The 23,412-nt window shown below is 52.8% G+C and overlaps 1 protein-coding gene across 2 annotated transcripts in view; it reads right to left on the reverse strand.

Moving 5' to 3' along the window:
* AACS (acetoacetyl-CoA synthetase) overlaps window positions 1–23,412 on the reverse strand; it is a 324,332-nt gene that overhangs the window by 91,915 nt on the left and 209,005 nt on the right. For both annotated transcript variants that reach the window (XM_086942682.1, XM_086942681.1), the window contains one exon: window positions 6,433–6,583. In XM_086942682.1, the coding sequence (XP_086798808.1) occupies window positions 6,433–6,583 (151 nt within the window). The remainder of the gene's footprint in view (window positions 1–6,432; window positions 6,584–23,412) is intronic.

Genomic DNA, 23,412 nt, shown 5'->3' on the forward strand with positions numbered 1-23,412 from the left:
GGGGGATTTGCAATTAAAAAAGAAATTCCATGTAAAGCACCTACTGTCACGACGAAATCTCAACACATGCGAAAGGAGGTGCTTCATCATTGCACCTTCAAGCCTCCTTTAGCGCCTTGAGGTTTCGACTCTTGGCGCACATCTCTCGTTAGAAGGTTTAGAGAATAACTTGGTATTGTTTGGCATCATGAGGCTTCAATTACTTGAAAATGGATAATACATTGAAAGTTGTTCCGGACAAGGTGCCCTAAAATGCTGTGTTGGCCAGATTTTGACTATGCTTACCATAACCCTCCACTCTATCCTCCTGCTACCCCTCTCCTGCTGCATCCTTTACTACCCCTCACCTGCAGCATCAATCCAATCCTCTGCAACCCCTCTCCTGTGACATCTCTCCCACCCTCAGCTATCCTCTCCTACAGCATTTATCCCATCCTCTGCTACCGTCTCCTGCTGCATCTATCCCATCCTCTGCTACCCTCTCCTGCTGCATCTATCCCATCCTCTGCTACCGTCTCCTGCTGCATCTATCACATCCTCTGCTACCCTCTCCTGCTGCATCTATCCCATCCTCTGCTACCCTCTCCTGCTGCATCTATCCCATCCTCTGCTACCGTCTCCTGCTGCATCTATCACATCCTACCTCTACCCTCGCCTGCTGCATCTATCCCATCCTCTGCTACCCTCTCCTGCTGCATCTATCCCATCCTCTGCTACCGTCTCCTGCTGCATCTATTACATCCTCTGCTACCCTCTCCTGCTGCATGTATCCCATCCTCTGCTACCCTCTCCTGCAGCATCTATCCCATCCTCCCTTTACCCCTCTCCTGCTTCATCTATCCCATCCTCTGCTACCCTCTTCTGCTGCATCTATCCCATCCTCTGCTACCCTCTCCTGCTGCATCTATCCCATCCTCTGCTACCCTCTCCTGCTGCATCTATCCCATCCTCTGCTACTCTTTCCTGCTGCATCTATCCCATCCTCTGCTACCGTCTCCTGCCGCATCTATCACATCCTCTGCTACCCTCTCCTGCTGCATCTATCCCATCCTCTGCTACCCTCTCCTGCAGCATCTATCCCATCCTCTGCTACCCTCTCCTGCTGCATCTATCCCATCCTCTGCTACCCTCTCCTGCTGCATCTATCCCATCCTCTGCTACCCTCTCCTGCTGCATCTATCCCATCCTCTGCTACTCTTTCCTGCTGCATCTATCCATCCTCTGCTACCGTCTCCTGCTGCATCTATCCCATCCTCTGCTACTCTTTCCTGCTGCATCTATCCCATCCTCTGCTACCCCTCTCCTGCTGCATCTATCCTATCCTACCTCTACCCCGCTCCTGCTGCATCTATCCCATCCTACCTCTACCCCGCTCCTGCTGCATCTATTCCATCCTCTGCTACCCTCTCCTGCTGCATCTATCCCATCCTACCTCTACCCTTCTCCGGCTGCATCTATCCCATCCTACCTCTACCCCTCTCCTGCTGCATCTATCCCATCCTCTGCTACCCTCTCCTGCTGCATCTATCCCATCCTACCTCTACCCCTCTCCTGCTGCATCTATCCCATCCTCTGCTACCCCTCTCCTGCTGCATCTATCCCATCCTAACTCTACCCCTCTCCTGCTGCTTCTATCCTATCCTACCTCTACCCCGCTCCTGCTGCATCTATCACATCCTCTGCTACCCCTCTCCTGCTGCATCTATCCTATCCTCTGCTACCCTCTCCTGCAGCATCTATCCCATCCTCTGCTACCGTCTCCTGCAGCATCTATTCCATCCTACCTCTACCCCTCTCCTGCTGCATCTATCCCAACCTCTGCTACCCTCTCCTGCTGCATCTCTCCCATCCTCTGCTACCCTCTCCTGCTGCATCTATCCCATCCTCTGCTACCCTCTCCTGCAGCATCTATTCCATCCTACCTCTACCCCTCTCCTGCTGCATCTATCCCATCCCAACTCTACCCCTCTCCTGCTGCATCTATCCCATCCTACCTCTACCCCTTTCCTGCTGCACCTATCCCATCCTACCTCTACCCTCTCCTGCTGCATCTATCCCATCCTACCTCTACCCCTCTCCTGCTGCATCTATCCCATCCTAACTCTACCCCTCTCCTGCTGCATCTATCCCATCCTACCTCTACCCTGCTCCTGCTGCATCTATCACATCCTCTGCTACCCCCTCCTGCTGCATCTATCCCATCCTCTACTACCCCTCACCTGCTGCATCTATGCCATCCTCTGCTACCCTCTCCTGCAGCATCTATCCCATCCTCTGCTACCCTCTCCTGCTGCATCTATCACATCCTCTGCCACCCTCTCCTGCTGCATCTATCCCATCCTATCTCCACCCTCTCCTGCTGCATCTATCCCATCCTCTGCTACCCTCTCCTGCTGCATCTATCCCATCCTCTGCTACCCTCTCCTGCTGCATCTATCGCATCCTCTGCTACCCTCTCCTGCAGCATCTATCCCATCCTACCTCTACCCCTCTCCTGCTGCATCTATCCCATCCTCTGCTACCCCTCACCTGCTGCATCCTTTACTACCCCTCTCCTGCTGCATCTATCACATCCTCTGATACCGTCTCCTGCTGCATCCATCCCATGCTCAACTACCCCTCACCTGCTGCGTCAATCCGATCCTCTGCAACCCTCTCCTGTGGCATCTCCCCCACCCTCTGCTATCCTCTCCTGCGACATTTATACCATCCTACCTCCACCCCTTTCCTGCTGCATCTATCCCATCCTACCTCTACCCCTCTCCTGCTGCATCTATCCCATCCTCTACTACCCCTCACCTGCTGCATCCTTTACTACCCCTCTCCTGCTGCATCTATCACATCCTCTGATACCGTCTCCTGCTGCATCTATCCCATCCTACCTCCACCCTCTCCTGCTGCATCTATCCCATCCTACCTCTACCCCTCTCCTGCTGCATCTATCCCATCCTACCTCTACCCCTTTCCTGCTGCATCTATCCCATCCTCCCTATACCCCTCTACTGCTGCATGTATCCCATCCTACCTCTACCCTTTCCTGCTGCATCTATCCCATCCTACCTCTACCCCTCTCCTGCTGCATCTATCCCATCCTACCTCTACCCCTCTCCTGCTGCATCTATCCCATCCTACCTCTACCCCGCTCCTGCTGCATCTATCACATCCTCTGCTACCCCCTCCTGCTGCATCTATCCCATCCTCTGCTACCCTCTCCTGCTGCATCTATCCCATCCTCTGCTACCCTCTCCTGCTGCATCTATCCAATCCTATCTCTACCCCTTTCCTGCTGCATCTATCCCATCCTACCTCTACCCCTCTCCTGCTGCATCCATCCCATCCTACCACTACCCCCTCCTGCTGCATCTATCCCATCCTCTGCTACCGTCTCCTGCTGCATCTATCCCATCTTCTGCTACCCTCTCCTGATGCATCTATCCCATCCTACCTCTACTATCTCCTGCTGCATCTATCCCATCCTCTGCTACCCTCTCCTGCTGCATCTATCCCATCCTCCCTATACCCCTCTACTGCTGCATGTATCCCATCCTACCTCTACCCCTTTCCTGCTGCATCTATCCCATCCTACCTCTACCCCTCTCCTGCTGCATCTATCCCATCCTACCTCTACCCCTCTCCTGCTGCATCTATCCCATCCTCTGCTACCCTCTCCTGCTGCATCTATCCCATCCTCCCTATACCCCTCTACTGCTGCATCTATCCCATCCTACCTCTACCCCTCTCCTGCTGCATCCGTTGCTACCCTCTCCTGCTGCATCTATCCCATCCTACCTCTACCCCTCTCCTGCTGCATCTATCCCATCCTCTGCTACCCCTCTCCTGCTGCATCTATCCTATCCTCTGCTACCCTCTCCTGCTGCATCTATCCCATCCTCTGCTACCCCTCTCCTGCTGCATCTATCCCATCCTACGTCTACCCCTCTCCTGCTGCATCTATCCCATCCTCTGCTACCCCTCTCCTGCTGCATCTATCCTATCCTCTGCTACCCTCTCCTGCTGCATCTATCCCATCCTCTGCTACCCTCTCCTGCTGCATCTATCCCATCCTCTGCTACCCCTCTCCTGCTGCATCTATCCCATCCTACCTCTACCCCTCTCCTCCTGCATCTATCCCATCCTACGTCTACCCCTCTCCTCCTGCATCTATCCCATCCTACGTCTACCCCTCTCCTGCTGCATCTATCCCATCCTACCTCTACCATTCTCCTGCTGCATCTATCTCATCCTCTGATACCCCTCTCCTGCTGCATCTATCCCATCCTCTGCTACCCCTATCCTGCTGCATCTATCCCATCCTACCTCTACCCTTCTCCTGCTGCATCTATCCCATCCTACCTCTACCATTCTCCTTCTGCATCTATCCCATCCTCTGCTACCCCTCTCCTGCTGCATCTATCCCATCCTCTGCTACCCCTCTCCTGCTGCATCTATCCCATCCTCTGCTACCCCTATCCTGCTGCATCTATCCCATCCTACCTCTACCCTTCTCCTGCTGCATCTATCCCATCCTCTGCTACCCCTTTCCTGCTGCATCTATCCCATCCTCTGCTACCCCTATCCTGCTGCATCTATCCCATCCTCTGCTACCCTCTCCTGCTGCATCTATCACATCCTCTGCTACCGTTTCCTGCTGCATCTATCCCATCCTCCCTTTACCCCTCTCCTGCTGCATCTATCCCATCCTCTGCTACCCCTCTCCTGCTGCATCTATCCCATCCTACCTCTACCCTTCTCCTGCTGCATATATCCCATCCTCTGCTACCCCTCTCCTGCTGCATCTATCCCATCCTCTGCTACCCCTATCCTGCTGCATCTATCCTATCCTCTGCTACCCTCTCCTGCTGCATCTATCCCATTCTCTGCTACCCCTCTCCTGCTGCATCTATCTCATCCTCTACAAAAACCTACGATGACCTCACATTTAAAGCCAAGAACCCAACCTCTCCAGATCCACCCAGACCTGGTCCTGTTAAGTCCTCTCGTAGGAAACAATGAAGATCTAAAAGAAAGGAAAGCTAAGAGCATCTCTAAGCTACCAAGAATACCAAACAAACCTGAGAATAGATTAAAAACCCCTCCCTTGCTTCCAAAGCAGAGTACATCCCAAGAACCATCCAACCCCTCCCTGAACCTCACCAGACGTCCTTTCCCCCCCACCTATTCCAGTTCCAAACCTCCTTCCTAGCATGCATCACTTCCCATCAGCTCCTGTCTTATCCTTAAAGCCCTTGGCATGGCTGATCAGCAAAGGTTGATCAACGTCCTGGAGCACTATAAGGGCTTTCAATGTTTGGTTATGACTCGGTTCTTGTGCTTCCTGACAGATAACTACTGGTTGGTAAAGACTGCAGAGCACGACTTGGAGCACACTAAATCGAACTGCTGTGCCCAGCAGGGTTCCAATGTAGCCCCATCTCTGTGTGACCTGCACGTGGGGCTCTTGCGTTCAGTACTGAAATATAAAGCAGTTGCCTTTCACCAATATGACACATAACTCTCCCTCAAACATCTCCCCTTGATGCTTCCTCTGAGTGCACCTGCTTTTGTAAACATCTGGCTTGTGTGTAAGCAAACCAGATGCTCAACCCACAGACAGATCCTTCTCAATGGACCGGGAAACAGAACAAAATTCAGGCCACCACTGATTAACAAACTCAAACGCCGAGTAAGTCGGGCTCCAGCTCTCTCGCTTCTTCTCCATTAATCTTATGACCAATTCTGCAAATGTTCACTAGCAATCTCTGGAGACAGGACTCTCGCTCACTGTCACCTGAGAATAGCAGTTTTTGAAATAGTCATTGTCTGACTGAACCTTGACAGGCCCACACTATGGGTGCTCCACGTCTTTGCGTGCTCTCCCCGAGGGGCTGTGCACGCTGTGGCAAGACTCACCTCATCTAAAATTAAACCAACCGCATCCCATGTTGTGACTGAAAAGGAGGCCGGGCTGTTTCTGGTGGGGTAATGGATTCATGCATCCACTCCAGGCATCTGTTTGACCTCATGGTCACGGATTCAAGCACTGATGGGTCCACTCAGCCCTGCATCCTTCCAAGGTCAATCAAATGAGCACTATGGAGTTAGTTAACAATAAGTATCTGTTGCTCAGCACCAAGATGCCCCACGAGGTGAACGCACACTTTACAGATACACAGGATACGGTAAGCTGGAATCAAATATGACATATAACACTCGGAGCACAGAGCACTTCACACAGGCAAACCTCACTCACGGTGTCTTTGGACCACCGCTGTGGTCTCTTGTGCTACAAGCTGTTGTAGTTTAGTTACTTACAAAGCACCTTAATGGCCCTTTGGGTGCATGGGCTGCAAATTAAAATGTACAATCTTTGCTACAATGGAAAGTGCACTGCTGTGGAAGTGCACTCAAAGACCAAAGAGAGGACAGACCTACCCCGGCCGAGTGCACCATGCACTTCGGAGCTCCAGTGGTCCCGGACGAGTACATGATGAACAGCGGGTGTCGGAAGGGCAGCTGCTCGAACTCCAGCTGCGGGGCCTGCTCGCCTTCTTTACCAGTCGCGAGGAAATCATCTAGAAAAACACTGAAGAATAAGGGATAAGAGCTGTAAAACCCCCAACTCAGGTTCTGTGATAAACAACTGTAGCATATCCAACCCTACATCTCCCGCCATGTGCAGGAGAGAAAAATGTACAATGGGGTACACCCCATTCCTGCAGAAAGGGAGCACATATACAATGGGCCATATATATAATATGTGTAGCGAGGGAGATGGTACTGAAGGGGCAATGAATACATTACTCACCTGGAATGATAGCTCTCCAGCATTGGTATGTTTCAGACATTCGCATGTTTCAATCATTCCCCGCCGTCGAGCTGGAAGCCCCATGGTAACTCACAACATTAATGCTGGTAGCACTTCAGTTCTGCACTAGCAGTACTAATGAATCACCTTTTTAGGAAAGACTTAAGCCCCAGCGAACCGGACGAGAGTTCTGAAACCCCCTCCCCAAAGGCTTCTAGATTTCAAAAGCACCAGAGAGAATCAATGCTTCTGATCAGCGACAAGGGAAGAGCGCTTCGATCTATGCGCGATTCCTAACCCTAGAGAGCTGCAGTCACAGTAAGTAACTTACTCTTGTCCCGTATCTGATCTTTCATCGATTCGCACAGTTGAATCAGATACTCAGAACTATCCAGAAATTTTTCCATACCATATTGTACCATGACATCATAAATAGATTAACAAGTGAGAAGAGGCTGACAAAGAAAGAATGTCTGCAGCAAACTCCTCGCTATTCCTTGTTTCAAGAGAGAAGAGAGCGCGCCCTCTTTATCTACGGCCGAAGGACACGAAGAGCTGCTCTAAGTGTCTGAAGGATTTAGGCCAATGTAGAATTTGAAACATTTCAGGCATCCAAGGAATGCAATACTCTTTTTTGATTTTGAAATAACATGTTGGGTGTAACTGATTCAATGAGGTAGAAACCTTTCGTATAAACTTTGGATTGGTACAAAAAGTACACTGCCTTTAAGAAAGCGCAAGAACAGTGATTTTGATGGCGAATGTGTGAATTTTACAGATTCCTCGGGTGTCTTCTGTAATACAAACCTGATGTCTGCTGCAAAAACCTCAAATGGCTCTTCCTTCAACTGACAAGGACCGTATTTAGCTCCCTTGGTGAAGCCGGCGCTCTCCCAGGTGGAGACGATTTGAACACACCTCTAAGAAACTCTTATTATTCTCACTGAAAGAAGAGACAAGGTTTGAAAGGATCACCTAAAACTGGAAACAGTCACCAGGTGGACGGTAATGGGAGCGTATTTGAGACCTGACCCTGCCAGTTGCAAAGGATACAGCAAGCTTGATGCGGTTGTACACGGATCAGATGCAGACCACTATCTTGACACCACAAATAAAAATATTTCTATTTGGATGATTATCTGCTATGGTGAACTGGATTGTATTAGGCCAAGATGTCTCAGTCTTGTGGACTGGCTAAATGTGCCAATTACAGGTGTTCCGGAACCAGGTTGATAACCTCAGGGATGCTGGTGCAGGACCTGTCTATACTCTCTCCCTGGAGAGGGAGAAAGAAAGGGAGAGAGAGAGAGGGAGGAAGGGAGAGAGGGAGAGAGAGGGGGGAGATGGAGAGAGGGAGAGAGAGAGGGAGAGAGAGAGGGAGAGGGAGAGAGAGAGAGAGAGAGAAAAGAGAGAAGAGAGAGAAGATAGAGAGAGGGGATGAGTGGAGGAGGGGGAGAGAGAGAGGGGAGGAAAGAGGGAGAAGAAGGAGGGGGGCGAGAGAAAGAGTGAGAGAGAGAGCCAAGAGAGACAGAGAGAGGGGAGAGAGGGGGAAAGAGAGGGCGAGCGAGAAAGAGGGAGAGAGAGGCAGGAGAGAGAAAGAGGGAGAGAGAGGGAAAGAGAGAGACGGAAAAGAGAGGGGGAGCAAGAAAGAGGGAGAGAGCGAGAGAGGGAGAGAGAAAGAGAGGGAGAGGGAGGAGAAGAGAGAGAAGAGAGAAGGGAGGAGAGAGAGAGGGATGGAGAGAGAGAGAGTGGAGAGAGAGAGAGAGTGGGACAGAGAGGGAGAGAGAGACAAGAGAGACATAGAAGGGGAAAGAGAGAGAGGGAAAAGAGAGGGGGAGTGTTAGACCTGGCACCTTGGCGTGAGTATCCCTTCCACTTTTTGCTGATGTGCCTCAGATGTTTTTGCTGTTTTGCTGGTGTCCGCCGCTCAGGGCACTGCGCCACGGCCAATCCGTGCCGCAGTGCAAGTGCTCCCTATGTAAAATGTAACTGTGATTGATGTTCCTGATTGGTTCATTGGATTTACTGTCAGTCCCCAGTAAAGTGCACCAGGAGTGCCAGGGCTGGTAAATGCCAATGCTGCTAGTGGGCCTGCAGCGCTGGTTGAGCCACCCACAGAAGCAGCCTTGTAAAAATGTGTCTAGGGTCTGCTATTGCAGAACCTGCGTGCAGTCTGGTACTGTCATGCTGGCTGGGCAAGTGCACACACTTGCCAGCCCCTAAACCTTCCCTTAACTTCATATTAGTCACCCCTATGGTAGGCCCTAGGGCAGGGTGCATTGTAAGTGTAAGGTAGGACAAGCCCTGATGTGTGTGGCATGTCCTAATAGTGAATTACAGCCAAATTCGTTTTTCACTATTGTAAGGCTACCTGCTCCCTTTAGGCCAGATGGGCTGCTGGAATTATTACACTCTATAATCCCAGCAGGCTCAGGGAACATGGTAGAAAGTCATGTTTAGTATGCCTGAGCTCAGAATAATAAAATACATCTTTTAGTAAAGTTTATTTTAATATCCTGTGTTTGCAAATGCTACTTTTAGAAAGTTAGCCTTTACTTGCCTAACCATTTCAGCCCGCCTCTGCTTGGATGTGTATCTGACTGTCTGGGTTGTGTGAGTGACAGGGCTGGGGGATGACAGGTGGTGAATGCAAGGATTACACCTTAGTGGGAGGTAGGAGTGCCCCTGGACTCTTAATCAGGCTGTGCTCTGCCACCACAATGCTGGCTCTGCATCCCCTGGGGAGCGACTGATGACCCAGCCGGCACCTGGCCCAGGAAGGGCGAAGCACTGTCAACAAGGTACTCCTGGCTGCCCCTGTCCACACAATGCTGGCTCCACCTCCTATGGAGCGTCTGATGTGCCTGCCCCTCACACTGAAACCAGAAGCCAGATTACACCCAACAAAGTGCTCAGAGACTAAATGAAGTTATGCAAAGGCCCCCCTGGCCTGAAAAGACAAAGGAAATGGTGTATAAAAGTAGGAGCCCTGCTCCTTGTAAAATCAGAATCCTGTTTCCCACAAAGAACCTCTGGTCGAATAGAAGGAGAAGAAGACGCTGGAAGGACTGGCCTGCTGCTTGCCTTGCTGAGGAAGGAGAGGAAGAAGACTTTAAAAAGACTTTGCTGATTTGTGCTTTGAAACATTCTCCAAGGGCCTGATTGAGCTTGCCCCCTGAACTGAACCCCAGGACCAGTGGGTTCATTGTGCCTTCGCTCGCTTTTATCTAGCCGTGTGCTTCCCTGCTGGAGCTGAGACCTTGTGCCCCTTCGCCCCCTCCTAGAGCCGTGACACCCAGGAGCCTGGCCGCCCGTGTCCTGTGAGAGCCTCGCTCTGCTTAGAGTCGCTCTCTTCCCCGTGGACCGGGCCGCCTGCTCCCCTGTTGCCGCCTGCTACTGGAGCGCGTTGTGTGCACCCTCTCGCCCCTCCCGCCGGAATTCCTAGTCTGAGGGTGATCTACGCCTCGGGCAGCCGCCGTACGTCTACAGCGTACCCGGCCGCCCGCTTCGCCCTTTGCCCTGAGGAGAGGCCGTACCGCCCCCTGAAGTGCTCCCAGTACGTACAGTACTGCCGGAGCCGGGCCGCACCTGCCTCCTGAAGCCGCCGTCACCTAAGAGTCCGAAGGTGCCCCTGCCGCGCACTAGAAGAGTGTGGGCCGTCCCTGCTTCCCCGCTTCTGATTGCCAGCACACCAAGGTACTGTAAATATCCACCGCGGTGGGAGCCGCTTTCCTAACCGGACTCGCACCGCTCTGTGTGCCACTACAGTGACCTCCCCCCCCCCCCCCCCCTCGTGAGCGCCGTCCTGACAGAGAGTCTCGCGCCGCTCTGTGCCTCTGGCCCCCCTTGGCAGTTCCAAGACCTGTGCTCCCCCCAGTGCGAGTCCCGCATAGCCGGTGGGACCCGTACGAGTTACCAGACCCGACAGTGCCGAACGTGCCTCACGCGGGAAGCGTGAGCTTGGGCAGGTCGGGCCCGTATCTCGAATCACAGCGGGCCAGAAGTATTGAGAAGGTCCTGGGCAGTCATAAGAGAAGGGGAAAGGCGTGAAGATACCCCCAGAGTGCCCTCAGAGATCTAGTGACCTGAGGAAAAGCCTTGTTAAAGCCCAAAGAGACTAAGAGAACTATTGAATTTGAGAGAAACCATTCTGAAGTGCAACTGAAGGAACTGTGTAGTAACAAATTCACAAAGAAATCCACATTGGAACTGAAACAGAAGAAAAAGCTTTGCCTATTTACAATCTGTGGCTTAACAAAAACGTTATTAGTCTTGTGATAAGTCATACCTGAGTATATATATATTTTTACATAAAGAGATCGTATTTTTACATATACTCACAGCCTGGCGTCCATTTGTGGGGGGATTGGTACATTGTTACTGTGTGTGTTATTACAAATGCTTAACTAACTAACGCCTGAAGAATAGCCTTGGCTGCTCACGCCACGCACCTAGAGGGTGAGCAAGGGTAATTCTAAAGGGTCATCCTTCGCCATGACTTTGAGGAGAGGGTCCCTGCTTGTCACAAGTGAATACTTGCGCCAACCAGAGACCCCAATTCTAACAGGGAGCAAGAAAGAGGGAGAGAGGGGGGAGAAGGAGAGAGAAAGAGAGAGAGGGAGAGGGAGGTGGAGAGAGAGAAGAGAGAGGGGAGGAGAGAGAGCGAGGGGAGAGAGGGGCAGAGAGGGAGAGGGAGACAATAGAGAAAGAGGGAGAGAGAGAGGGAAAGAGAGAGGGAAAAGAGAGGGGGAGCAAGAAAGGGGGAGCAAGAAAGAGGGAGAGAGAGGGGGAGAGGGAGAGAGAAAGAGGGAGAGGGAGGTGGAGAGAGAGAAGAGAGAGAGAGGTGAGGAGAGAGAGGGATGGAGAGAGAGAGAGTGGAGAGAGAGAGGGGGGAGAGAGAGAGAGAGAGAAGAGAGAGGTGAGGAGAGAGGGATGGAGAGAGAGAGAGTGGAGAGAGAGGGGGGAGAGAGAGAGAGAGAAGAGAGAGAAGAGAGAGAAGTTCATCACACATCTTTAGAGGAGTGGGAGGCACGTCCGAAGGATGAAGGCAGTCCTCACACTAACACTGGCGATTCCAGGCTGGGGCTGGAAGGATCTTCCAGCAATGGATCACTCTTGGCTTTCCTAAGATTCCTTGGTACAAGGGAAAGGCGTGGAAACCATTTGCAAAGTCTTCTGTCATGATACTGAAAATTCATCTCCCTACGACCCTCAATGCCACTGCCTGCTGGCAAATTATCTGCCTTTTCTGTCTAATGGTGTTGCAAATAAGTCCAGTGTCGAATGACCCCACTCGAGGAGGATCAAAGATGGCAGATGTTGATTCAACTCCCAGTCTGAGGGGAGTCCTTCGGTCTTCCTGAGGTCCTTTGCCCAAGTATTGAGGACTTCTGGTAGGCATTCTGATCTCAGCGGGGTCTCGCGATTCATCACCCAGTCTCTAAGGAGTTGCGCTTCTTATGAAAGTGGATGAGAATTTATGACACCTTGTTTATGGACATAGAACATTGTTGCAGCTAACCAGCACCCTAGCCCAGAGCCCACCCGCTGACCCCAACGACCCCAGCGTCCCCGACACCACCGCCCGCAACCTCAGACAGTGGATCAACGACTGCGCCACCACCCTCGCCCCATTCAAGAAACCCTCCAACAGTCATTCCAACAAGAAAGCCAGCTGGTTCACTGAAGACCTCCGGGAATCCAAGCAAACCTGCCGAAAGCTGGAGAAGATCTGGCTCCGTGAACGAACACCGGACAGCCACGCAGCCCACCAGAACGCCACCCGCAGACACCATCACCTCATCAGATCCTGCAAATGGGCCTCCTTCAAAGACCGCCTAGCCAATAATGCGCACAACAGCAAAGAGCTCTTCAACATCGTGAAAGAACTCTCCGACCCCAGCTCCAAAACCAATGGCGTCCCACCTTCGCAAGACCTGTGCGACTCGCTGGCCATCTTCTTCCACTGCAAGATCGCAGACATCCATGACAGCTTCAACGCCATGACCGCCCGACAACCACTGAGACCTCCGCCCCCACGGTCACCATCCGCACCAACCACCTGCTCTCCTGGACCAACATCAACGACGACGACACCATCAAGATCATGAACACCATCCACTCTGGATCTCTGTCAGACCCCTGCCCGCACCACATCTTCATCAAAGCCAGCAGCACCTCCTTTGAGATAGCAACCCATCTCCGAAAAGTCATCAACACCTCCTTTGAGATAGCAACCTTCCGGGAGAGCTGGAATCACGCCGAGATCAACACCTTATTTAAGAAACCCAAGGCGGACCCCAAGGACTTCAAGAACTTCCGGCCCATCTCCCTGCTCCTGTTCCCGGCAAAGGTCATTGAGAAGACCGTCAACGAACAACTGACCCGCAACCTCGAGGAGAACAACATCCTGGACCCTTCCCAGTCCGGGTTCCGCAGCAAACACAGCACAGAGACTGCCCTCCTCGCCGCCACTGATGACATAAAGTCCCTGATGGAAAACGGAGAAACGGCGGCCCTGATTGTCCTGGACCTGTCAGCCCTCTTCGACAGGGCCTGCCACCACACACTACGTGCACGCCTCCACAACGCCGGGATCTAAGAGAAGGCCCTGGACTGGACCACCTTCTTCTGCTCCTCAGAACACAGAGCGTCCGCCTTCCCCCCTTCCGCTCCGAAGCCACCGAGATCATCTGCGGCGTACCCCAGGGCTCATCCCTCAGCCCAACTCTGTTTAAAACCTACATGGCACCGCTCGCCCACGTCGCCAGTCGGAAGTCCTCAACATCATCTCCCACGCCGATGACACCCAGCTGATCCTCTCCCTCACCAAGGACCCCCACACCACCAAAACAAACCTTCACGAAGGAATGAAGGCCGTCGCTGAATGGATGAGGAACAGCCGACTGAAGCTGAACTCGAACAAGATGGAGGTCCTCATCCTCAGATGCACCCCTTTGGCCTGGGACGACTTCTGGTGGCCGACCGCACTTGGAACCACCCCAACACCCACTGACCACTCACACACCCTAGGGGTCATCCTCGACTCCACCCTCTCCATGACTAAACAGGTCAACGCCGTCTCCTCCTCCTGCTTCAACACCCTCCGCATGCTCCGCAGGATCTACAAGTAGATCCCCACTGAAACGAGAAGAACCGTCACCCAGGTCCTCGTCAGCAGCAGGTTGGACTACGGAAACGCCCTCTACGCAGGAGCCTCAGCCAAACTCCTGACAAGGCTCCAACGCATCCAGAACGCCTCTGCACGCCTGATCCTCGGCATCCCTCGCCGCAGCCACATCACACCCCACCTGAGAGACCTGCACTGGCTCTCGGTCAACAAGAGGCTAACCTTCAAGCTCCTCACCCACACACACAAGGCACTCCACAACACTGGACCAAAGTACCTCAACAGATGACTCAGCTTCTACACCCTCACCCGCCAGCTCCGGTCCGCCGACCTCGCCCTCGCCACCGAAGACCGATCTCCGGCAGCAGATTGTTTTCCCGCCTTGCAACCAAAACCTGGAACACCCTCCCCATCCACCTACGGCAGACCCAAGACCTGCTGACCTTCAGAAAACTCCTCAAGACCTGGCTTTTCGAGCAGTAGCACCATAGACTTAGACTAAGGAACAGTATGATCTACTATTCCAACACCTTCCCTTGTGTTGCACACACTGGAGTTGGAATAGAAAATCATACTCTTCCCAAGTCCAGCGCGCCATCTAGCGCAAGTCGCTGTAACGACTTACGTTGTAATGGCACTGCGTTGTAACAAAGCGGTCGTTGTAACAACCACATTGTGACTGCATTGCGGTGTAAAAAACGCAATGTAAAGTGTTATATTAATCTAAAACAGGATGAAGGATTCTGCTGTTTCTCTTAAACTAGGAAATATTGTGAGTAACATCCAGTTTCTATTTCTGAGACCGGAACTCTATCGATGGCTTCCGTTGCCAAACAAACCTGTACTTTCTGCAGCAAAATGGACAAGTAGTCCTTTGAAAGCTGCTCTGAATTGGGTGGAAAGATGAGGCGAGTCGTAGCCCAGTTGACCTATCAGCAGGACTCACCTGCCGGATGTTATTGTGATCCCCCTCTGGAAGAAATGAGGGATTCTTCCCCCACATGGTTGTGTACCACCAAGGGCATACTAGAGCGCTTTGGAGGCTCCTGCTGGAGTGGTGGGAGTCTGGGAGGTTTGCTGCCCCTGTGGGCCTGAACTCTGTTTGCTGGATTCTCGACCCAAACCCGAAAGGACTGACGTGGCTATTGCTGGGACAGTAGGCCTTGTCAATGCCCCACGGGAGAGCTCGAAAGGGGCAAAACTGTGGGCGAGACCGATGGAGAACGATGTGGCTCTGCTTTCATCGTTCTCTCTAGTGCGGAATCGGTGTGGTACTACGTAGGCGAGACCCATCAAAAGGAATATCCATGGAGGGCGGAGCTAGCCGGCGTCTATGGCGGACGCGTAAGAGCGAAGCTCCGAGCTAGCACCAACAAATATCCGGCAAAAATCCTCTCTTAGCGGCGAACACCGAGCGATACCGGCTGGGGCTGACTCCCCTACCCCTGACAGACCTCCGACAGTAATTTGGGCGAGGAGCGGGCACGGGAAACCTCCTTTTGCACGTCCGCTCGGAGAGCGCCGGACCAGGCCGGGATCCCCGGCCTTTCCTGAACCACGGAGCCGAGTTGCGTCACCCGACGTGCGGCCGAGCAACGCGGACGTCCCGGAGCCGAACGGGACCCGATGAAGGCGGTCCTCACGGTTCCCCCATACGCTGGAACCACATCCGAGGGGGCCTAGAAAAGACTTTGGGGGCGCCAGGAGAAGCAGAGGGGACGTGAAAGAGACGCCATCTCTACTGCGGAGCCAGTGGAGCCCACGTGGCACCGGCACAACCCCGTAAAGGTACACGCACCACTACCCTCTAACTAATAGGCCCCCCCGGTACTTCGGGGACGCGAAGCAAGGATTGGGGAGAGAAAGGCTGATTGAGAACTGAGGACCCCCACCACAAGAGCGGCGCACCGAAGCGGCCTTGGGCGGTCCTGGTGAGACTGGAGAAGGGGATATCGGCGGACAGACATCTAGGCCTGCAGGCCTCACCGAGTCCGCCAGGACATATGAACTGTGCAGACTGGTCAGCGGACCCCCTGTAACGGCTTGCGCACAGAGAGGGGACGCACGCTGAGCATTGAAAGACTATCATACTCTTGGACTCGAGGTCCCCTGCCTCCCCAGCAAACGAAACGATGGGCAAGGGGGACAGAACGCAGACGAAACTCACGTTCGACCAACGTAGACAGAAGGAGCCAGAACAACCGGCTGCCCAGTCCCCTGGAGCTACTGGTGACCCGGGTTCCTCACTATGTGCGGAAATAAAAGGGATGCTTACTACCATGGAGAAAGGCCTGCAGGAGGGTATGTCGGCCATTGGCACCAAGATTGACGCGCTGGCGTATCGAATGGACCGGATGACAGAAAGAGTGGACAAGCATGCGGAACGGCTGGATATGGCGGAGCGCAGATTGACAGAGGCGGAGGAGGCGCAAACAGAATGGGACGCCGACCGCAAACAATTTGGGAGGCTGCTTCAGGTAATACAGGAAAAGTCGGAGGACTTGGAGGCGCGTTCCAGGCGATCCAACATCCGCATTACGGGAGTGGCGGAGTCGACCCAAACGGGTAAAATGGAACTCTTCGTTGAGAAGCTCCTAAAGACTTTATTGGGGGACGACGCCTTTTCCCCAATGTTTATAATGGAACGTGCCCATCGCACCCTGGGACCAAGGCCTCCCCCGGGCGCTAACCCTAGGCCGATCATAGCGAAACTGCTAAATTACAGGGACAGGGACACTGCCCTCCGTGCTGCTCGAGAGAAGGGGAAACTACAGTATGAGGGAATGGACATCTCACTGTACCCTGATTTCACCTCCAAAGTACAGGAGGAGAGGAGACGGTTCGTCCCGTACAAACAACAACTTAGAGACCTGGGATTGGACTACGCCATGTTGTACCCGGCAAGGCTGCGCATCAACAGACAAGGGCATTCGCACTTTTTCACAGATCCCAAAGAACTGCAAAAATCGTTGAAGCTGTGGATCAAGGAGAACCGGGGGAGCCCGACGGCGCGTGCAGCGGAGCGTACTGGCGAAGAGGACCTTGAGGATCAGGACTGAGGAGAAGGGGAGTGCAGTGACACACAACGGAGGCTCAGCTGCTTCTGCGCTCAAGATACCCTCCACTTGACTGTCCGGGAAGCGCCCACACGGAGCAAGTCACTGCAGCTGCCGGACTACTGTACGCGATACTGTGGGTGAGATCTGCACGGTTTGCAATGGTTCCAGTGTGGGGCTGCGCAGTCTCTACTGTAGTTATTCTAAGCAGGGGAGGTCTTGCGGGGGCCCGGCACGAGAAATGAACAGAGAGGTTGGGGTCGGGGGGGGGGGGGGGGTAGGCCCAAACATGTTGGTAGACTACTGTGCTTACAACTTACTGCTGCACTCGCATATGGGGGCGCTGGCGAAGGGGCAGCTTATAGACATTGCACGGAGGTCCCGAAAGGGCGGAGGATGACAAAAGGACTGAGTAGGCTACCTCTGCCCTAGCGCTTACAGCGGTTACGGCTCGTATTGAGCCTGTTTGGGGAAGTGTTGAATGGGATTGAAGATGGGTGGGGGGGAGGGACGCAGGGGATTCGGTCACACCAGGTTGGGGTTGGTTGACTGGGGGAGGTGGGAAGAGTTGGGGGTTCTGGGTTCAGGGATGTTCGGGGGGGGGGGTCCAAAATGTGCTCTTAAATGTTACATTCCGCAGGGGTGATTGGCAGATGCTGCTTACGGAAGATGGTGTTACTTGTAACTGCAATACAAATGAGGTACTGTTTCACTGCCAATGGCTGATGCAACACACGAAGATTTACTGAGTGATACAGAGACCTTCAAGGCTATTACTTGGAACGTAAGGGGATTAAATGACTATCGCAAACTCCGCAAGGTGCTACACTATCTTCAAAGGCATCACATAGACCTGGCGCTGCTGCAAGAAACTCACTTACCCAACACCAGCAAGATGCTCACGCATAGGGGGCTTCAGGGAAACTCCACTTACGCAGGCTTCACCACACACGCAAGGGGTGTTCTCACATGGGTCAACCCGAAATCCAAATTATCCCTTACACTGTTGAAGGCAGATCCGGAAGGAAGATTTGTATTGAGTAAATGCACAGGCAAGGGGCACAACCTTCTGGTCATGAACGTCTATGGCCCGAATTACGACTCCCCTGACTTCTACGAGGCAGTAGCGGGACATTGTGCTGAGTGGCCCACAGATAGAATGCTTTGGGGGGGAGACTTCAACTTCACTTTTAGCCCAGAGCTAGATAGGTCGGCGGGCCCCCCCCGGCGCCCTGCGGCAGCCGCGCAACAAATGCAAGCAGAAATGATGAGACTGGGACTGGTAGATGTTTGGAGGGAAAGACACAGCGCTAGGGCGGGATACACACACTACTCGGCGTACCACAACATCCACACCAGGATAGATTACTGGTTGTCCACACTCACACTACTCTCCACGGTGAGGGGCTGCAGGGTGCTTCCCCGGACATTATCGGACCACTCCCCTGTATTGTTGGTACTGAACACCCCCAAGCAGAGAATACCCCAGTTCACGTGGCGTTTCCCACCATATTCCTTGTTGGATGAGTCGTTTAGGGCCGACCTGGGGGAGGACATAGACACCTTCTTCGCTACTAACTTAGGCACAGTGGGCAGCTTCGGGACGATATGGGAGGCATTTAAGGTCTACGTCAGGGGGATGGTCATGGCGAAACACTCTGGTGTCCTGAAAGCCATTAGAAACAGACTGAAGTATCTGGAGGGGCAGATAGCAGACTTTGAACGACGCCAGCTGATAGACCCAACCCCGCCAGGGGATGGGACCTTGCAGGAACTACTGAAAGAGTTCCATGAGGAGGCAGACAGGGAGGTCAGACATCTAGGAAAATATGCGACAGCGCGCACGTATGGAGAGGGAGACCGCCCAGGTTTGCTACTAGCCAGGATAATGAAGGGCTCCAGGCGAAGGCAGGTAGTCACAGAACTGCAAACTTCAGGGGGGGCGATGCTAACAACGGAGGAAGACATACTAGCGGAATTTAAGAGATTCTACGAGGAACTATACACCAACAAGATTTCAGGGGTAGAGGACCAAATTGACAACTACCTAAGCTATATCAAGATGCCATTCCTCGAGAACTGGCAGAGGGAATTCCTGATGGCCCCTATACTCCGTGAGGAGATATCAGACGCGCTAGACGTCATGAGATCGGAAAGCGCGCCCGGGATTGATGGGTTAACTGTGGCCTTTTACAAGGCGTACAAAGACAAGCTGTTACCTTACCTCTCCACCCTCTTTGACGAAATATGTGAGCACGGCGTTATGCCGCCCTCTATGAGAGAGGCACTCATTGTCACAATATTGAAACCAGGCAAGCCCCATGACCTTCCAGGATCGTACCGCCCATTGTCACTTCTAAACGTAGACGCTAAACTTTATGCGAAGGTCCTGGCGACCAGGCTGGCGCTCGTGGCACCTGAGTTGGTGGCCCCGGAGTAGGCAGGATTTATCCCGGCTAGGAACCTCACTTACAACATCCGCACGGTCATGGGAGCCATGCAGCACACCAAACATGACACCAAGGCCGTTGCGGTCTTCCTAGACATGGAGAAGGCGTTTGACTCCGTAGAGTGGCCTTTCATGCGCAAAGTACTGAAGAAGTTAGGACTGGGAGAACTTTTCCTCCAACTCCTGGGCGCGCTTTACTATAAAGCCACAGCGAGAGTTAGACTGGGGGATGCGGTCTCGGAGCCGATTGCCATCAGCAGAGGCACGAGGCAGGGGTGCCCCCTCTCCCCGCTACTCTACGCACTGGTGGCAGAGCCGCTGGCAAGTGCGATTCGGGAATACCACTCTTATGAAGCCATCAACTACCCCACCTACAAGATCGGTATATCCACGTATGCGGATGACACCCTGCTATACGTCAGAGACCCGGTCAATAATCTCTCATCGGTCTTGAGGGAAGTTGTGAGGTTTGGAGCACTCTCTGGACTGAAAGTTAACTGGTCAAAGTCAGTGGCTTTTCCACTGACCCCAATCACCGAACCTTTCGAGATGGAATACCCACTCCAGTGGTCCACAGAACCGATAAGGTACTTGGGCATAATGCTCCACACGGATCCTGACATTATGCTGAGGGAAAACTACGGGGTTGCCTATAGCAAACTCGCGGATGACGTTGAGCTCTGGATTAAGCTCCCGCTGTCTCTGATGGGAAGAATTGCTATGAAGAAAATGGTTATTCTCCCGAGGTTTCTGTTTCTTTTCAATAATCTCCCGATTGTCCTCTCGAAAGCTTTCTTCACAACCATAAACAAACTCCTAGTGAGACTGGCATGGGCTAGAAAACAACCTAGAGTGCAATGGAAGGTGCTTCAGTTGCCATACGAGCAAGGGGAACTGGCTGCACCAGATCTGGAGCGCTATTATAGGATAGCGCAGGCCTCACACCTCCACACTTGGATTCATGGCAATCAAGACATCCCGCATGTGATCCTGGAAAGGCTGTTCGCAGACCCCACCCCGCTCCCAGCGATCATCTGTGGCCCTAAGGACCGTAGAGTAGGAACGCTGGACTCTCTCCTGTCCACTAACCACGCCTGGCATTCCATATTGCAGAGGCAAAATAAAGAACTGATGTATGCACCCAACATGCCGATACATTGGGCGCTTTGGCTCCCCACATTGACTGAACCAGGTGTACACAGGGCCCTCAGCGAGTTGGGCGCACGCACCCTGGGGGACCTATTCGTGCAAGGGAGGGTGAAGACGTGGGAACAGCTGTCACAAGGGAGGGATCGCCCCTCATTACTTCAGCGCTTCCAGTACCATAGGGTACGCAGTGCCCTGCTAGATCTGCTAGGCCCCGACATGGAAGAACCCCCTGACGTCCCGGAACTTGTATACGTCATAGACACTGAGACACCGAAGAAGCTGATTTCTAAGCTTTATAAGATAGGACATGAACACACGGCACTGCTCTACACGAGGGCGCGCTTAGCCTGGCAGACCGACTTAGACACCCATACTGATGACAGTATGTGGGCATATTGCTGTGCGGCCTCCAGGCGAATTTCACTGAACGGGAGGCACCGCTTGGTCCACTTTAAATTTTTACAACGCGTGTACCATACGCCGGAACGGCTGCACAGGTATGGCCTCCGTGACACGCCACACTGTGAGAGATGTCACGCCCAGGTTGCGGACTTCCTACATTTAGCCTGGATGTGCCCGGGAGTTCAGAGGTTCTGGACCAGCGTATTTGCTGAAATGAGCACTATCGTGGAGTTGGACTTGGTGTTGGACCCAGCCCTCGCTTTACTGGGCTACACTAGGATGGTGCCCGCCTCAGTGAGAAAGCTCGTAAGCATGGGCATGCTCCTCGCAAAACGAGTAGTCGCATTATGCTGGATGAGGGGCCCACTACCTACACTGAAACGATGGGCCAGCGACATGACGTACTGTAACACTCAAGCGGAGTCATATAGTGAGCTTCTTCCGCCCCGAAGTCGACCCAAGAACTTCTGGGGGTTGTACCAGACCTACCTAACTTCCAGGATAGACGAGGATGAACTAGTAGAGGGGGAGGGGGAGGAACAGGGGGGTGACTCGCTCTTGGAGCCTGGGTGAAGCAGACAGGGCTGTCCCTCGCACAACAGACTGACATTGGGCAGTAGGAGTTACCACATCCCTGGAATTGTGTGAACATGGGAGGGATCCCCTGGAACATAAGGGAGTAGCATGCAGCACAAGCCACAACACACCAACGGGGCGCACGCTAATTTACACGAAGAGCACAGTCTGGGGACCAGTTGAGGGGGGATGGGGTACATGGGGTGGGGATCAGGTTGGGAGAAAATGTTAAAAAATGTACAGATTCGTCCTTATACATACAGTGCACATCGCAACATCGATGGTATGGACCTACAGAAGGAGCCCTACTTCGGCCTGACTGCTTTGTCGACTTGAAATTGAACCCTTCGTTTTCCATGTGTTATACCTATGTTTCATGGATATGATGAGACGGCCCACTGCCGGCCCGAGAAGGGATGTAGGCGAATGGCTATTTGAACTTTGTAATGTGCTACTTTCACGATAAATAAATAAATAATAATAAAAAAAAAAGGAATATCCATGAGTGACGCCTAAACATCACCGGAGAACTCTGTGCCCGGGTACCACACTAGCCCCATCTGCTCTGCCGAAGCAGTCAGTAATGTCAAGATCTGATCTTACAAGGTGTTTGGGCTCATCCAGGCCATCCTGGAAAGTTTGCCCCAGGTTGGCACAGAATTTCTCCTGGACTGCCGCCAAGATCTCTGTGACCATGTCCCATCATGCCGGGACGTACCTACCCAGCAGGAAGCTGCTGCTGAGTGACTGAAGGGCGTGGCTATCTGAGGTGAACAGTTGTTTCTCAAATGTCTCCATTTTCTTTGACTCTGTGTCTGGGGGAGGTCGCAAGGAATGAGTTTGGACTGGTCCCGCCAGTAGATGTCTGAACTACGAGGCCTGCAAGAGCACGGTGTTGCGTCAGGAAAGCAGGGTCACCCGGAGCAGGTCTGAGGAGTTGTGCTATCTTTCTCTCAAGCCCTCGAGTGTGCCAGTCCGGGAGGCATTGAAAGGCCGCAAGGGCGCAGACCAAGTCCACCATAAGGACGTTGGTTTTCAGCTCAACAGGAGTCAACTTCAGCTGCTCTTCTGATGACTACAGGAAATGAGGCTGTTTCTTTCGTTGTGATGGCCTGGGGTGTCGACACAACCCAGTGCTTTGTTACAATTAAAATGGACAGTTCCAGGATGTGACTTTGGATAAGGTGGGAAGGAATTTTTTTTAAAGTCAGACAGGAGAATATAAATGGGGTGTTCAGGATATCTCAAGTAATGGGCATTGATGAGGCCTATCTAGGCACTTCCAGTACATCTCAAGTAGGTCTAGGTGGTGAACTTCACTCCGTTCGCGGAGTTTGCAGAGTTTTCTGCTATCCGCGGAGCTCGCAGAGTGTAGAAAACTCCGCTTTACGATGTGCAGTGGAGTTTTTCCCCACTTGCGATCGCGAACGGTAGGTTCGCAAACATTAAGTTTGCGAGCGTTAGCTGCCGCTCGAGTGGAATTTCTACCCAAGCAGCAGGAATGCCAGCACAAACTTCAGTTTGCACCGCACTTCGCCACTAGCACGAACTTCGCAGGGTTTTTGCAACTTGGCGGAGCTCCGAATAGCAAAACTCTGCAAACTACACCCAGGACATTCTCAAGTAATGTGCACCCATCAGACTGGCTGCTCCATTCTGCAATTACAAATGAAACTGGAAGACCAAGGTCTGTCTCTTCAGAAAGCACCACCTGCCCACACAATAGGAACCAATGCACACCACTCTGCAGGACTACAGCTAGGTGTGTGCTATACAAATACAGGTACACACAGGGGACCTAGAAGGCCAGAACACAAGCTGATTCTATAAAGAGAGGTACACACAG

The sequence above is a fragment of the Lissotriton vulgaris genome, chromosome 11 (assembly GCF_964263255.1).
Source record: "Lissotriton vulgaris chromosome 11, aLisVul1.2, whole genome shotgun sequence".
NCBI classification, from domain to species: domain Eukaryota; kingdom Metazoa; phylum Chordata; class Amphibia; order Caudata; family Salamandridae; genus Lissotriton; species Lissotriton vulgaris.